This window comes from Gopherus flavomarginatus, chromosome 21 (genome assembly GCF_025201925.1).
Source record: "Gopherus flavomarginatus isolate rGopFla2 chromosome 21, rGopFla2.mat.asm, whole genome shotgun sequence".
In the NCBI taxonomy this organism is placed as follows: domain Eukaryota; kingdom Metazoa; phylum Chordata; order Testudines; family Testudinidae; genus Gopherus; species Gopherus flavomarginatus.
The window spans coordinates 2,458,930-2,473,645 of NC_066637.1; the positions used below are offsets into that span (position 1 = coordinate 2,458,930).

General features: G+C 42.7%; 1 protein-coding gene across 9 annotated transcripts in view; it reads left to right on the forward strand.

The window, feature by feature from the left end:
• Nucleotides 1–14,716, forward strand: part of NPHP4 (nephrocystin 4) — a 100,467-nt gene that overhangs the window by 1,929 nt on the left and 83,822 nt on the right. For 6 of the 9 annotated variants that reach the window (XM_050931754.1, XM_050931762.1, XM_050931759.1 and 3 more), the window contains exons 2-6: nt 774–856; nt 3,079–3,269; nt 5,584–5,736; nt 12,660–12,832; nt 14,141–14,205. In XM_050931754.1, coding sequence (XP_050787711.1) covers nt 3,099–3,269; nt 5,584–5,736; nt 12,660–12,832; nt 14,141–14,205 — 562 coding nt within the window. In that variant the 5' untranslated portion in view covers nt 774–856; nt 3,079–3,098. Of the gene's footprint in view, nt 1–773; nt 857–883; nt 1,069–3,078; nt 3,270–5,583; nt 5,737–12,659; nt 12,833–14,140; nt 14,206–14,716 lie in introns of those variants that run through there. The other 3 variants (XM_050931756.1, XM_050931757.1, XM_050931755.1) reach the window with 2 other exon arrangements.

Here is a 14,716-nt window from a genome sequence, read left to right on the forward strand (position 1 = left end):
TCCAGCCATATTCAAGGAAAGATGACACAGCCAGATGGGTTGCCAACTCCTATAATTTTTCACAAGCCTTGCAATATTTGATGTTTTTTTGAAAGCCTTTGATCCTAGATTAAATAAAAATTAAAGGTAAGATTTTCATGTAATCACATAAAGTACTGTAGGTTTCTAGCCCTGATGGTAGTGGAGAAAAACTTGAAAATTTGAACCCTGAAAGCTTAATATCCCCTTTCCTCACCCCCACACCACATTTATTATTTTCGAAAACTCCAGAGGTTTAAAAATTCTTGAGGTTGGCAATACTACAATACAGTCACTAAAATGTCCGTGGTCACTAGAAGCCTGTCTACCCTAGTGCTTTCACCATTGTTACCCAAGCTAAATGGGTGGGATTTGGAAATTTGAATACAGTTGTTCATGGAAGCAAGGCTTATATGGAGTGAAGCACCTAGAGCACAACTTCTGCCAAGGGTGTTAAACATGGACTGCTCATGTCTATGATAGCAGTCAAAATCTTAGCAGTCCAGTTTCTGTGGGCTCAGTCGGGACTTGTTGACATCTAAAGTTGACATACTCTAATTACACTTTTAGAAAACTCAGTCTCCAGGAAGAGTAAGTCACCCGGAAAAGTCTCTTAATTATTCTTTTAAAATTATGTTTAATCCTGCAGGAAGCTGCCACTTTGGACATTTTATTTTATGTTGTACAGGGCTCCGAGTCCCTCAGTGGGGGTAATCAATTTAAAAATAAAATGTACTTATTATTATTTTTGACAGTCTAATCTTCTAGACTAGGATACCAGTAATGCCGTTCCCACCTGAACACATGATAATCAGATGACTTTCAAAGCACTTGTAAGGTACGTTCTTTTAATTTATTTAAAGCTGCCTAACTTCACAATATTTCTTGTTAAATTAACCAAAACTAGTCCCAGAAATCTACATTTCACAAAAGAGTTTCCAGAAGAGGAAGTTGGGAAGTTTGGAATGGAGATTTTCCTGAAAGCACAATTCTCTTCTCAGGTGTATATAGCTGGCAAAAATTCTCTTGGGCCTTGTCTACACTATGGAGGTAAGTTGACCTAGGTTATGGAATGTAGCTGGAGTTGATGTGGCTTAGGTTGACTTACTGTCATGTCTACACCCTGCTGCATTGATGGGAGACGCTCTCCCGTTGACTTCCCTTACTCATCTCATTCCGGTGGAGTACTAGAGTTGATGGGAGCGTGATCTGCGGTCAATTTAGTGGGTCTTCACTGGACCCGTTAAATCAGCCCCCAGTGCATTGATCGCCGCAGTATCAATCCCTGGTAAGTGTAGATGTGCCCTTGGACAGCAATCTTTCCGACCTACCTAGGTCTCCCATTTATGTCACGGGCAGGGAGAACAGTGCAGATAGCAGAAGAGAATTTTGCCCAGAATTTCTAGTAATAAGGTGAGTTTCCATCCAGCAGCAACACTGGATGTTGCCTTCTGATAGCTAAGTTAGAGTACATCTACACTTGGAGCGAGAGGTGTGATTCCCAGCTGAAGGAGACATACTCGCGCTAGCTCGCATTGAGCTAGCACGCTGAAATGTAGAATGCAGCAGTACGATCCATGGGACAGGCTAGCCATCACAAGGCTGTGCCCATCAGAGACCCTAGGTACATGCTCTGGGCTTGTTCTGCAGTTTGTGCTGTCAAAGCTACATTCTGTTTTCAGCGCACTAGGTTGATGAGAGCTGGCGCGAGTCTGTCTCCTCCAGAATCACACCCCTAGCTCCAAGTGTAGACGTGCCCTAACTGCTTATTGCTCCGCTCCAGTGCGCTACCACCAGAGGAACCATGTCTTGTGCAAGGGAATTGCACCAAGTGATCTGTCATTTGTCTAATTATATTGCCCCCATTTCCGTAACCTCTCAGCCTATCAGGCATTAATTCATTTATTCTCACAATCCCCCTGTGATGTTGGGAAATATTTTCATTCCTGTTTCCAGATAGGAAACGGAGGCTCAGAGAAATTGAGTGACTTCCCCAATGGGGCCATGCAGGGAGTCTGTGGTAGAACTGGGAGTTGAACTCCAGCTGCTGGAGTTCCAGTTCTTTGCCATAACTGTAGGATCATCTCTTATGGTATTGCTTGTCTTCCCTCTTCAGAAACTCTTCATTCAAAGTAGAGGATGTTATTAGCCTATGAAACATTCAGGAGAATCCTTTGCTTTAAACTGTGTGAGCATGTTGTTTTTCTGATCTCAGGCAGTGTTTTGTTGTTTATTGTTTATATGGTGGTAATGCCCACCCCAGCTGACACTGTGCTGGGTGATATGCAAACACAAAGGAAGATAAACTGCCTGTCCTAAAGGACTTAGAAAAGTCTGTCTTCCTCCATCACTGACATGGTGTAGGGCTACTGTAAGTAGCCCCAGCTGGCTCTCCTCACAAGCCCCAGCACAGAGAGCATGCTGGGAAGTCTCTGTAGCACATGCTGCTGTGGAGATTCTGGACTGTGGATCCTCCCATAAAGTAAAGCATCCTGTGGCTGCTCGTTTACTCCACTGGCTGTTTTGATCTCTGGAGGAACCCAGAATCCCAGGGGTATTTTACAACGCTTGTTCTCCCAGCCCCATGTTGCACCTTCTATAACGTGCCTCCAGGAGGTGCAGCACAGAATCTCAACTATCGGTTCTGATGCTAGACTAGTGAGCAACCTTTCCTACCGCTCCCTGTTCTGTACCCTCCAACGGCATTCTCTCATGGGTGTGTACTGAGCTCATCCCTCAATTCCTCAACCATCAGTGCTCAACCCATAAGGAACAGAGCATCACGCAGTGCACTTGAGTGAGCTCTGGCAGATGCTCAGAGCTGTGCTGCCTGGCTCCAGAGAGTCATGTCCAGCTCTCTGCATCTGGAAGGGAAAGAGGGTTGCATTAACACAGAGCCTTTGAGGGTGGAGGAGATTCCAATAAAACATTTTTTAAAATCAGCTTATAATTTGAATAGTATATCTGTGCTTTTTTTTAAGGCTTTGGAGTGTTCTCATGCCAGTTTTAAGATAACAGGTTCTGAGCATACATTTTTCTGAAATGAGTTTTATTTTCTAGATGAACATTCGCTGTAGCAGATGCCTAGAGGAAGAGGTGACCTTCTAAGCAGCAAGATGAGTGAATGGCAAAGGATTTTTGTGCAAAATCTGACTGTTCCTCCACACTCCCAAAGGAGACGACATCTCCCGAGGGAATCAATAGCATTTCAGTGTGTCCTGAAGTATGTTGAGGGGAATTTAATTAAGCAGGTAAAGAAATATTCCATCTGCCTTGTGGGAGTGTAGCTCTCGTACCCTTCTCTTTTTGACATTCTCTGCTTTGAGTAGAGTTCTAATTTTTAAAATCTCACAGTGGCTACTGAGGTTTAGGCCGGACCCAAGAGGTATGCGGAAGGACCTTTCACCCTATCTTCTGCAGACTGGCACAATTTTCCAGGTGCATTCTGTGGCATTTTCACATTGTGTTACTGTGAAGAACAGCTGTTTTGATTCCAGGTCCAAGGTACCACATGGTCAGATTTCCAAAACCAACTAAGGGAAGTAGCCACACTTCTAGTAACATTAATGGGAGTTGTGTCCCTTTGGTTTTGAGCTGAAAATCTCAGCCCAGTTTCACACGCTAATTTTGAACTCTGATGAGAATGTCTGTATCTCTAGGAGACATGTCTGTGGACTAGCGGTTTCCAAACTCTATTTTATTGGTTCATGTACCACATTTCTTAAAAAACTGCTGTGAAGTGAATGGATGGGACACTAAACTCGTATACCATAACCACCAATGGTACATGTGCCACAGTTTGGGAACATTAATTGTTCCCAAACTGTGGCACATTAATTGTTTTAACATTTGTTTAACTCCATCACTGTTTTTATTAAATTATTATACATTTACACAATTATCAAGTTCCAAATATATATATTAAATTTCTCTGGTTTTAAAGAGATTCTCCAGTGCAGGCCTTTTCAGCACTACAGCCACTGTCTTGGTAACAGGAAAAGAATGTATCATTACTCTTCAGTTGTGAAGCATGCTACAGTTATTTGTTCATGATCAATGACAGTAAAATAATCAAACACTGATCTCGGGAATTCTCAGAAAAAGCCCCTTTAAGTAAAATTCACTTTCAAAATTCAACTCTGAAAGAGGTTCCAGTTCACAGAATTGGTCTTGGAGGGAGCAATTTCAAAAGCAGATATTCCCTCCTGCTTCCCAAAAACATCCCCTTGGGAAAACGTCACTTGTGGTCTGTTCTCCACTGTGCGATAAGGGATGGAGCACTTGAAAAATCGCTTCGTTCCCTCTGAGCCATCTAGCACAGGCCACTGTCAGAAAATGGGACACTGAGCTAGATTGACCATTGGTCTGATCCAGTCTGGCCATTCATATGTTCTTATGAATATAAAGGACTACCAGAGTTTTGGAGAATGGACAAAATACTAGTGAGCCAAAAAATTGTGGAACTATCCCAAATGAAATGGTTACTGGTTAAGTGTGATAGGTACACAATATAATTTGTGTTTTTTGGGGATGAGGAGATGGGAGTTTGAAATCATGCAACAATTTTTTGTATGATTTTATTTAACTCTGTGGCTCATTTGCAAAGTTTTCTGTGATTACTTGATTCACTTGCTGTATAAACTTTCTTGGTTAGTTGTAATTAACCAGAAAAACCTTATGGTATTGTTTCTATTCCATGACTGGATGAGCATCCAAACACTTCTGACATGAATACTCACAAATCCAATTTTGAGATTTGTATTCTGTAAAATTTTGTGCCAGTAAAACTGGATCACATCTTCTCCTTTTTAAAATCTCTGCTTAGAACGTATTTCTGCTGTGATGCCCCCAGATCACCCCATCTGGCATTGATTAGGCAAACGATCAGCTGTGACTCCTGCTCAACTCTGTTAATTTTCTTACCTTGGCCTCCTGTTCATCCGCACTGCACTTGTCTGCCTGCCATGTAGATTGGAAGTAATCTGGGGAAGGATCAGTTGTTATTATGCATCTGTACTGTGCCCAGCACAATGGGACCCTTGTCCTTGATTTGGTTTCCTAGAGGCTACCACATTACAAATAATAAATCATAACAATAATCAGAAAGGACATGCAGAAGAGACATGAATGGTCTGAATTTTTTTAAATGAGTGCTTCAATCAAGTGTCTCTGGAAAATGTTTTACATAATTTACCCACTACTCACATATGTTAAAACAAGTGGATGCTTAACATTTACATGCATAAAGGTTTGCTTGCCAGCCTTGGGATTTCTCACTGCTGGGAAAAGAGTCACCTTCTGTTGCAGGATGACTTCAGCATCTGAGTTCATAGCTAGATATTCCTTGGTGTATCAGTACACAGCATATTGCAGAGTGAGACTACCTGGCATAGAAAAGACCTGCTTGTCTGAACATCAGGGCATGTCACTCAGAGCTATCTACTAACTATTGTTTAGAACCATGTTTATAAGGCCAAAGTTTTTAATCTCCCAGACACATTTCAGTGCTGCTGCGATCAGAAACTCTTAAATCTCCTATTTAGGTTGTTTATTCTTATATTCCAGAGAGTTCTAGAAGGCTTGTCAGAGGTTGAATACCAGCTCTGTCTGTCCCTCTTTGACATCACCTATCGTCATTTCTTTGGGAGAACATGGAAAAGTACCACAAGACCTCTCAAAGCTGTGCCAGGACAACCACCCAAAGTGGTTTTCAATGAGGTAGGACAAGAGCAGAGAACACAGTTCATCTCAGAATGCCAACACCCATTGAGTGGACAGGGATATTTTCCTGGGTGAACATAGGTATTTTGCTATACGAGATGCACAATCTTTCAGCCACAGGGCTGGCTCTAGGTTTTTTGCTGGCCCAAGCAAAAAAAAAAAAAAAAAAAAAAAAAAAAAAAAACAACCTCAGAGAGCACAACTGCTGAAGCAAAAAACCCCCAATCCTCCTAGAGCGCCTGGAATGCCACCCCTGAAACTGTGCAGCTCCAAGCACATGGTTGGTTTTCTGGTGCCTAGAGCCAGTCCTGTTCAGCCATAAGGCCAGCAAAGAGTGACTCACTCAGCATAGCTCCAGCAATCTTCAGTCCAAGCTGCTTCTAATAATTTTTCTTTCCCCTGTCTGGATCTTTTCTATTTTTTTCTGTGTTTCTTTTGAAATGAGACAACTTGGTTGAATTTTATCTGCTCACACAGTTAATCCTAAAAGCGGCACGTGCTGCTGTTTGCATAGACCAGAGAGCTTCAATGCAAGGTTCTTGATCCAAACCTCACTTTAAATAAACAAAGAAGGATTTTTTTAACAAGCATAAGCTAATTTCTAATCAAGAGAGATTATATCTAGCCTCAGTTGATGCAAAAGTGCTTCCATCCTCCATGGTGTCCTGAGGTTACTGACCAAATGAATGCTTTCCTGGAACAGTACAGTTCAGAGCAGCAGAGCAGCTGTTTTTGTGGAGACATTTGCTAAAATAACATAAAAGTAAGATTACTAGTTAGTCATATAACAATGTGACTGTTTTGATTGACATATTTTAATAGTGTGACTATTTTGTATTGTCTGTTATGAAATATGACTGTTTCTGGTAATTTTCTTGCTCCAGGGACAATATCCTACAAGGAGGCACCTCTCCACAGTGTAGGGTACATACATATAGGGTGGATAAAGATGGGTTGGGTCAGATTATTTTTAAATAAAAGTGGGGAGAACATTAGAAAATATATGGCAAAATCCTTCCCTTGATTTTAGATGGGACGTAATCAATTTTCTTGCTGCTAATTTCTGTGACTCAATCATGCACATGTAGTATCTGATGCAACCCCGCTGAAACCAAGTGTTTGTTATGCTGGGCATTTGCTTTCAGAGGTAGTGATCTCACACAGCTGTAGCTGCAAAGGCAGTGGGAGCACTGGTTGCTCAGCTCTTCAGAAAACCAGGCACTAATTGTTTGCAGATTCTGGTGTCTTCTGTCATGCATATTTTCCCTGTTCAAGCTTCTGAGGGGCTGTTCATTTTTCACCGTTTGGATGCCTTTCATTCTTCTCCTAAATATGTGCTCACTCCTATCTTTTATACATCTAGAACAATAATAATTCTTACAAATGAGTATTGGATATGGCTGTGATTTGTCTCAGATGTCTCATTAGGATACAATTATGTCTCTATTATGTCAAATCAATTTGAATTTCAATGCAAAATCCAGGCTTTTTGTTAATCCGGGTGTTATGTAATGGGCATAGTTAATGATTAGAGAGACAAAGTGGGTCAGGTAATATCTTTATTGGACCATCTTCAAAAGTTGGTCCAATAAAAGATATTACCTCGCCTACCTTTTGTTTCTATAGCCTGGGATCAACAGGGCTACAACAACGCTACTGCATAGTTAATAATTTCCAGTTTCGTCTTGTGTTGTGGTAAAGATCAGGCAGCAGAGGGCAGTGCTACTCTAGGAATGAAAATGAATTGGAAAGTACGTTAACAACATCCTTCAAACCTAGCAGTTTTCTCTCATTATTTTGACATTTGTAATTCATAAAACCAGGTGGTTTTTTTTTTTACAAGTTTAATCAACTAAAGAGAATTTTTCCTCACTTATATATTAGATAAAAGCTTGGAAAATTCCTTAGGGCAGACTTTTAGAGACACAACTGGCATAACAACCTGAGTGTCTGATTCGGAGTAATTGTTGTGCTTGTACAAATCTGAAAGCCAAGGAGAAGATACACCTGTCTGTTACAGGCACTGATCTGAGATGAGTTTAGGCATCCTTTTCTCTTATGTGGCTAATTATGTTTGTTTTCCAGTTCTAATGGTAAATATTGCCCAGGGTGCAATTTCGCATAGATTAAATACTTTAATTTCCTTTATTTAAATGAGTGTTTCAAGCAGCATTCGATTTAGTTGTGTTATGGCATATATGTTACTTCTGAGGCTGTTTGAATAATGAATCAGCTTAATGTCTTGATTTTTTTTTAAATTTAAAAATGGACCAGTAAGGCAAACATAATTTGACGTGTAGAGATAAACACCAGCATTTCATGCACTAGCAGAGTCGGGCACATTTTCTCTTTGTAAACACCTGAAAGTGGTAAACAAAGTTGCATTTATGAATTCTAGGTTGGTAGGTGTGTGCGCTTTGTACAATTAATGAATTAAATTTTAGGGCCGCCTTTATATTAGAGTGCTGGATTTCACAACCATAAAGTTGCATTAAAATTATTATTTTGCATTTAAGTTTTCCCCAAAGCATTAAGTAACTATATTACACATCCTATATACTTTACAGTATGTTCTTATAATGTTCTTACATTGTTAGGAATAACCTACATTAAACCACAGTAGGAAATACTACATAGATGCCATGTGACCTAGTTGACATCATGGCTAACACCTTACATTTCTGAATTACCTGACTTTTAAGTGCTTGATTTCACAATTTCAGTCTTGCGTTAATGCCTCATCGATTTAGTTAATATTGCATTTAATTTCCCAGGTTTTTAAGCAGGGAAAAAGGGACAAATCTGGCCTAGGGCTATTCTCCTTCCCATGGTTTACATACTTTTATGTGCATCTGGATTTGGGGAAGAAGGCTAGAAGGTCGCTGACAGTAGCATTGAAGTTATGGGCCTGAGGGTTAGTGGAGCTGTCAGTGGTGATAAAGGCAGGAAAAGAGGAGTGCGTTTTAGAGGAAAGATGGAGCAGGTCCTCACCTAGAGTAAATTGTCAGAACTCCAGTGACGACGATGGAGCTCTGACAATTTACACAAGCCAAGGATCTACCTCAAGGAGTTCCAGTGACATAATGGTGTGACTTCATCCTAGGGTAACTCCACTGGCTGCAGGGATTTACCCTCAGAGTTAACTTCCATACAGTCCCAGTGACCTCAAGAGAACTGTGGGTGAGTGTAGGGGCCACCTTATGCTGCTCTCTCTCCAGTACCAGGTTCTTAAGATAGCAGTGGGATCCACACCAGCGGAGAGCCTGGATTGGCTGGAAGCGGGGAAGCTGGGGGCACATCAGTAGATCTATCTGTCATCACATAAAAGTGGTAGCTGACACCATGATAGCAGATGAGGGCACCAAAGGGGCAAGTGCAGGGGGATAGAAGGAGGGAGCCCAGGAGAGGAACCCAGGGAGAGGAGGAGTTGTTGGAGATGCTAAAGCAGTGACTATTGAGGCAGGAGGAGTTGTTGGAGATGCTGAAGCAGTGACTATTGAGGCAGGAGGAGAAACAGAGAATTAGAGGGGTCTCAGGGTCAGTATCCTCCTGTGAATTCCAATGTGTGGCTTTAGTCCAGCTGAAGAATAGAGGGTCCATCCTTGAACCCAGCTCTCTCATCCTGAGACCATCAGTCTTGGGCTCCCCTTTGGCCCCTCTCCGTGCTGCCTTTAACAGCTGTGAATCTGCAGGCTGAGGAGAGTCCTAGTTCAACGCACACTAATCCCCCTGACCCCCGGGAACAGGGTATTACAAAGGAGGGGAAGGAAATGGAGGTTGTTTGGGAACCTGAACAAGTTGCTCATTGCCTTTAGCAGCCGCTAGGACTTTGCTCTTGTGTAGCACTCTGGATATTGGTCTGGTCTCCTGCTGAAGAGAAATCTCCATGGTGCATTTCACTGCCATCAGTGGCAGATTCAGTGTGTGTTGGGGTTTTTTGTAAGCTGTACTGAAGTGGATGCATGGGAGAAAGAGCAGGGCTGAGACGTAGGCACAAAGGAGTGTTGCAAAACAAACACTAGGAAAGAGAAAGGCTGCCGTGCTGTGGACACAGGGGTCACTATGTCACTAGGTTATTTTGATACTGTTTGCCTTGAAAAGAAGTGATTTGCTTCTTAAATTGCATCTTTATTCACAAACAGGAGCAGGGCTAATGATTCATACAAAGTGAGGTGAGCTAATACCTGGCATTCAAGAGACCATAAACATCTACAAAGAAGTTAGCTAAAGATTTCTGAATGTCTCAGAGAAAGCATGTCATCTGGTGCATACTTTAGATTATGCTAGTCCTGATGAAAACTGAAAGCATGGTACGAGTGCTAAATGACCTGTGTGTGTGTAAGATGAAAGCATTAGAGTGTGTTTAAATAATTTATAAATCTGTTTACCCCGTTATGGAATGAAACAGTCAAATATAGATAAGCAATGATGGTAAGGTGAATTAAAATATCATCTATTCTCTGACAAGAATGAATCCTTTACAGATAATTTGCTGAGCCTGATTTGAATTTTCTAATCACGTAATTCTACTGATGAATACAAATTTCATATTTCTGAGTTTATTTAATAATTTCCCCCTAGGAGAACTCATCAGCCCTTGTTTATAACTATTGCTAAGTTGTCTCAGTAAACAATTACAAAAGGAATGAGGTACAAAATACCTGCTGAAATGAACAAATACAAGTAATGTTTAATTTGTGTCTAGAGGAATAGCAGGGGACCTGATCCACAGCCCAGGGAAGTTCAGTTGACTTCCATTGTATCAGACCCACTGTGCGCATATTTGTGAATTGTACTCGTTTTTTCTCTCCTTTAGGGATTCAGGGCCTGATTCTCCTAGGTAGTACTTTTGCTTACAGTGGAGTGATTCCTGATTTACACTGGAGTAAACAAGAGGAGAATCAGGTCCTCAGTTCTTACCCAATAAATTCTGAACTCTTGGCTACATGAGATAATGTCTCCCAAGCTTTTTCTCTGGCACAGATTGCCCTCTGGCAATTTATTAGCCAAAGAACTGGACATAGCTTAGTTCTCTACAAGAAAATGCAAAGGGAAAAATAAAGCACTCCAGAGAGCTAAAGTGTGATGATCTCAAGGTGACCCCTAATTGGGAAGATTATTGTTACTTTATAGCAGAGTTTAAGGGAGAAGAGTATGTTTGTAAAACTTTTATTAGCATTTAAGGAGACAGTGGTAAACTTAGTTTTATAACCATCCACTTAAACAGCTTCCTCATTCTTTGCAAGCCAAGGCATAATTCTCTCTTGGTCCAGCCACCTGTCAGCAGTTAGTGGTCATTATTTCATCATTTTGCAATAAAAGTTAATAGAATAATGATTTATTTTTCTGGGATGATGTTTTAATGCCTTTCTCTGTTATCCCTTCCTGACAGTCTGTGATTACTGTAGCTGTTTTCTCGGTTATACCATGATAATGACTGTTTAATAGAAGGATTAGCCTGGCTTTCAGTCATGTCACTGGCAGACAGCCCACTTCCCCCTCACCCCTGTACTCTTAGGTCCATATCATACCGTTGATCCTCATGGACAACTCTCTTTCCCATCAGCATAGGTGAAGGTCATGATAGGCCTTAAATTTTTCCAGCCACTTTGCGTTTCTAGCCTAAAGCTCACAATGGTATCTTCAGGTCAATTGAAACCTTTGAACCATACTTTTATGGACTTTGCAGCTTAAGAATAACTGATCCTTATTGTCTGGGAAACTGAGCTACTTTAACAATGCTGTTCATTCTCAGGATTTGTGACATTTACTAGCTTGAGTCCTAAATGTCTCAATTTAAGTTGGGGAAACTTTACCTGTAACAGGACAGAGGCAGAGTTGTTCCTAGGTGCCATTCCCATGTGGCACTGCACACATATTAGCTGAATTCTGTAAGACAGAAGTGCACAAATCACTTTTTCCCTGGAACGTATTAGTGCTGGGTTGTGAGGAGTTGGCGACGCCATTCTTGGAACCTGCAAGCAGGGCCATTCCTCCAGTTTAGGGGAGTGCTGACCTCCGGGGGGAAATTTGATCTCTGTTGGATCTTTGACAGCTAGGAATTCTACACCTGAAGGTACCCTCCTCTGGAATGTCCTCCCCTCTCCCTGCTGAGCATGAGACCTGGCTTCCAGCAGCCCTAAGAGCCCCTCCAAGGTGGTAAAGGAGGAGTGTAATGAGAAGCTAAATACAGGACTGTGTAGAGCTTTTAAAAGTAGAGACCAGTACTGGTCTTATCAGCCAGTGCAGCGTGTGGGTGGTGTATGGTATGATGTGATCCCTGTCTGTTGAACCAACTGTAGTTTCTGGATGACCTGCAGGGTCGTTTTCTAGACAGAGCATATTTGCAATAGTCCAGCCTCAAGGTGGCCAGGTGGATCTACACCGGAGAGGTGAGGGCATTCAGAGGCACAGGCCGACTATCCAGTTAAATGAGTGGGTGATAATAGACACTAACACAGCACAGATTTCTCTCGCAGTCCTAGCTCTTATGCTAATTCTTCATAGGAGGGAATTGACCTGACCTGAAGGTTAGATTTTTTTTTTTATTACATTGGTACCCAAAATATTCTAGGCATTGCGCAGACATAAGAAGGCAAAGTCCCATTGGTAAACGGGCCCCCAAAACTCTACACTTTCTAGTAGGATCCCTTTAAAAATATTCTTTAGTGACAGTGTGTGGGAGATGAAAGATTACTGTTAGTTATCCTCTCAGCCCCCAGTGATCGTTTGAAATGGAGCTTCCATCAGTTGCCGCTGGAGATTATTCTGCAGAGTGCTACATTTCACTATCTGGATATTTTTCTGGATATTTATTTTGAATATACCTGGACCTTACTCTCCAAGTATAATATACGTTAAGCTGCTAATAGCTACTCCACCCAGGGCTAAAATCTGCCATGTTCTTTCTCTTCCCCCAGACCATTTATTTTCACACATCTTTAAACCATCCCAGCATCGTCACAGTGGTGGAAGTGGTGGCTGCAGCCAAGAAGCGAGAGGGGGCTCACCAGGATCTGTCTTGTGGGTTTGGAATTCTGCACCTGTTCAACAGCAAGTCAGAACCAACAGATGTGGCCACCAAGGACAGAGGGTAGGTGTTGCTGGCTGCAAGGGACAGTGGGACTTGTGAGTCGCTATAGCATTTCATAACGTGGAATCAGATTTCTATGGCAATGAGGAATTATTGTCTCAATTTAGAGAGGAAGGATGGTGCCGTGGTTAGGCCATTAGCCTGGGACCTGGAAAACCTGCTTCACTATAGACTCCCTGTGTGAACTTGGCCAAGTCATTTTGTCTCTCTGTGGCTCCGTTTCCCCATGACTAAAATGGGGATAACTAGAGAATATGAGGATACACCAGTCATGGGGGTCATATATACATACTTTAAACATGTTTATGGTTGAGCCTTTTCCACTCTTGGCTGCATGTATGAAGATTGCATGGACTACAGCTGCCCTGGCTGCTTATGGCTGGGCCTTTATTCACCTCAGCTGACAGGCTGGGTGAGGGCAACTGCTGGATTTGTAACCTGGCAAGCCATGCCCATGTGCAGTCCTGCTTGTGTGCAGAGTTCACAGCCTTGACCCAGCCAAGCCCCCATTTCCAGGGCCTCTAAGCTCTTGAAGCCCGGCTGATTGTAAACTGAGTTCACACCTGGGAAGGGGAACACCACCACCACACCCAGCATTTGGGGCATGAAAGACAAATAACTAAAAAAAAAAAGTATTAGAGGGGTAGCCGTGTTAGTCTGGATCTGTAAAAGCAGCAAAGAGTCCTGTGGCACCTTATAGACTAACAGATGTTTTGGAGCGTGAGCTTTCGTGGGTGAAGTGGGTATGCACCCACGAAAGCTCATGCTCCAAAACGTCTGTTAGTCTATAAGGTGCCACAGGACTCTTTGCTGCTTTAAAAAAAAACAAAAGCAGCTGAGTCAGGGGAAAGAGGAGACACTCTCCCGCCCAGCCTGCTTCCTTTTCCTTTCGTATCCCCCCACCATGTGATTGGCCAGGCTCTCTGAACCCTTTCTAGATGGCTGCTTCACTTTGTCAGGCTGACATTGTCAGGCTCACTGTGAATACCCAGTGTGACGCCTGTTGTACCCTGGGATCCTACCTACTCACCAGCCATCGCCACTGGGGAAGCTTCTCAAACCAGGGTGGTTTTCAAGGAATATCTAGGTCCACTCCCTGGGGAATCAACCTGAAGCAAAGGACCTGGCATCTCGGTCACCTGCCCTCCTTTCCTACTCAGGGCTCTAAGGAAATGAGTCTGCTGGTGGAGAGTTCACGGGACTGGAATAGGGGTTTTCTGTGTATTGATCAAGAGAACCATTGTGGGAAATTCATTTTGAATGTAGCCACCTAACCCGCCATGTTTGGTTTGTGCTCTGTATTTCTAGGCTCCAGCTGTATCACGGGACACCTCGAGCGCTTCTGCATCCCCTCCTCCAGGACCCGATAGAACGTAAGAGCATATAGAACTACTTCATATTTTACTTCCTTCCTGGGCTGGTCAGTAACATGTCTGCTGATTTGTTTGCTCAGTGTAGCATAGGCTGTTTTCTGTGTTAGTGTGTCAAGCTTTTGGCTGCTCAGGTTCGGGGTTAGCCACCCAAAATGCATCAGAAGAAAAGCCCAGAAGACAAGGGTGCCAGATGGTTGCTGTGAAATGCCCCTGTGCTGTGTGCCAGGCTGTTCGAGGCCAGGGCCAGTTATTGCTCCTGGGCAGTGGGGTTGACAGCACCCTAAGGCTCTTTGCTGAGGCTGCCAGGAGCCACAGCTATGACAGTGTGCTCTAAACATTGTCAAAGTCCGTCATTCATATAAGGGCCAGTTGCTGGGGCATAAGGAGAAAAGGGGCTTAATTTCTGCTGCATCGATCAAATCCCATCCCATGACAGCATGTCTACTGGCTAAGCCCTAATCCTGCAGAGACTTCCACACGGACTCAATTTAGCATACATGAGTCGTCCTGT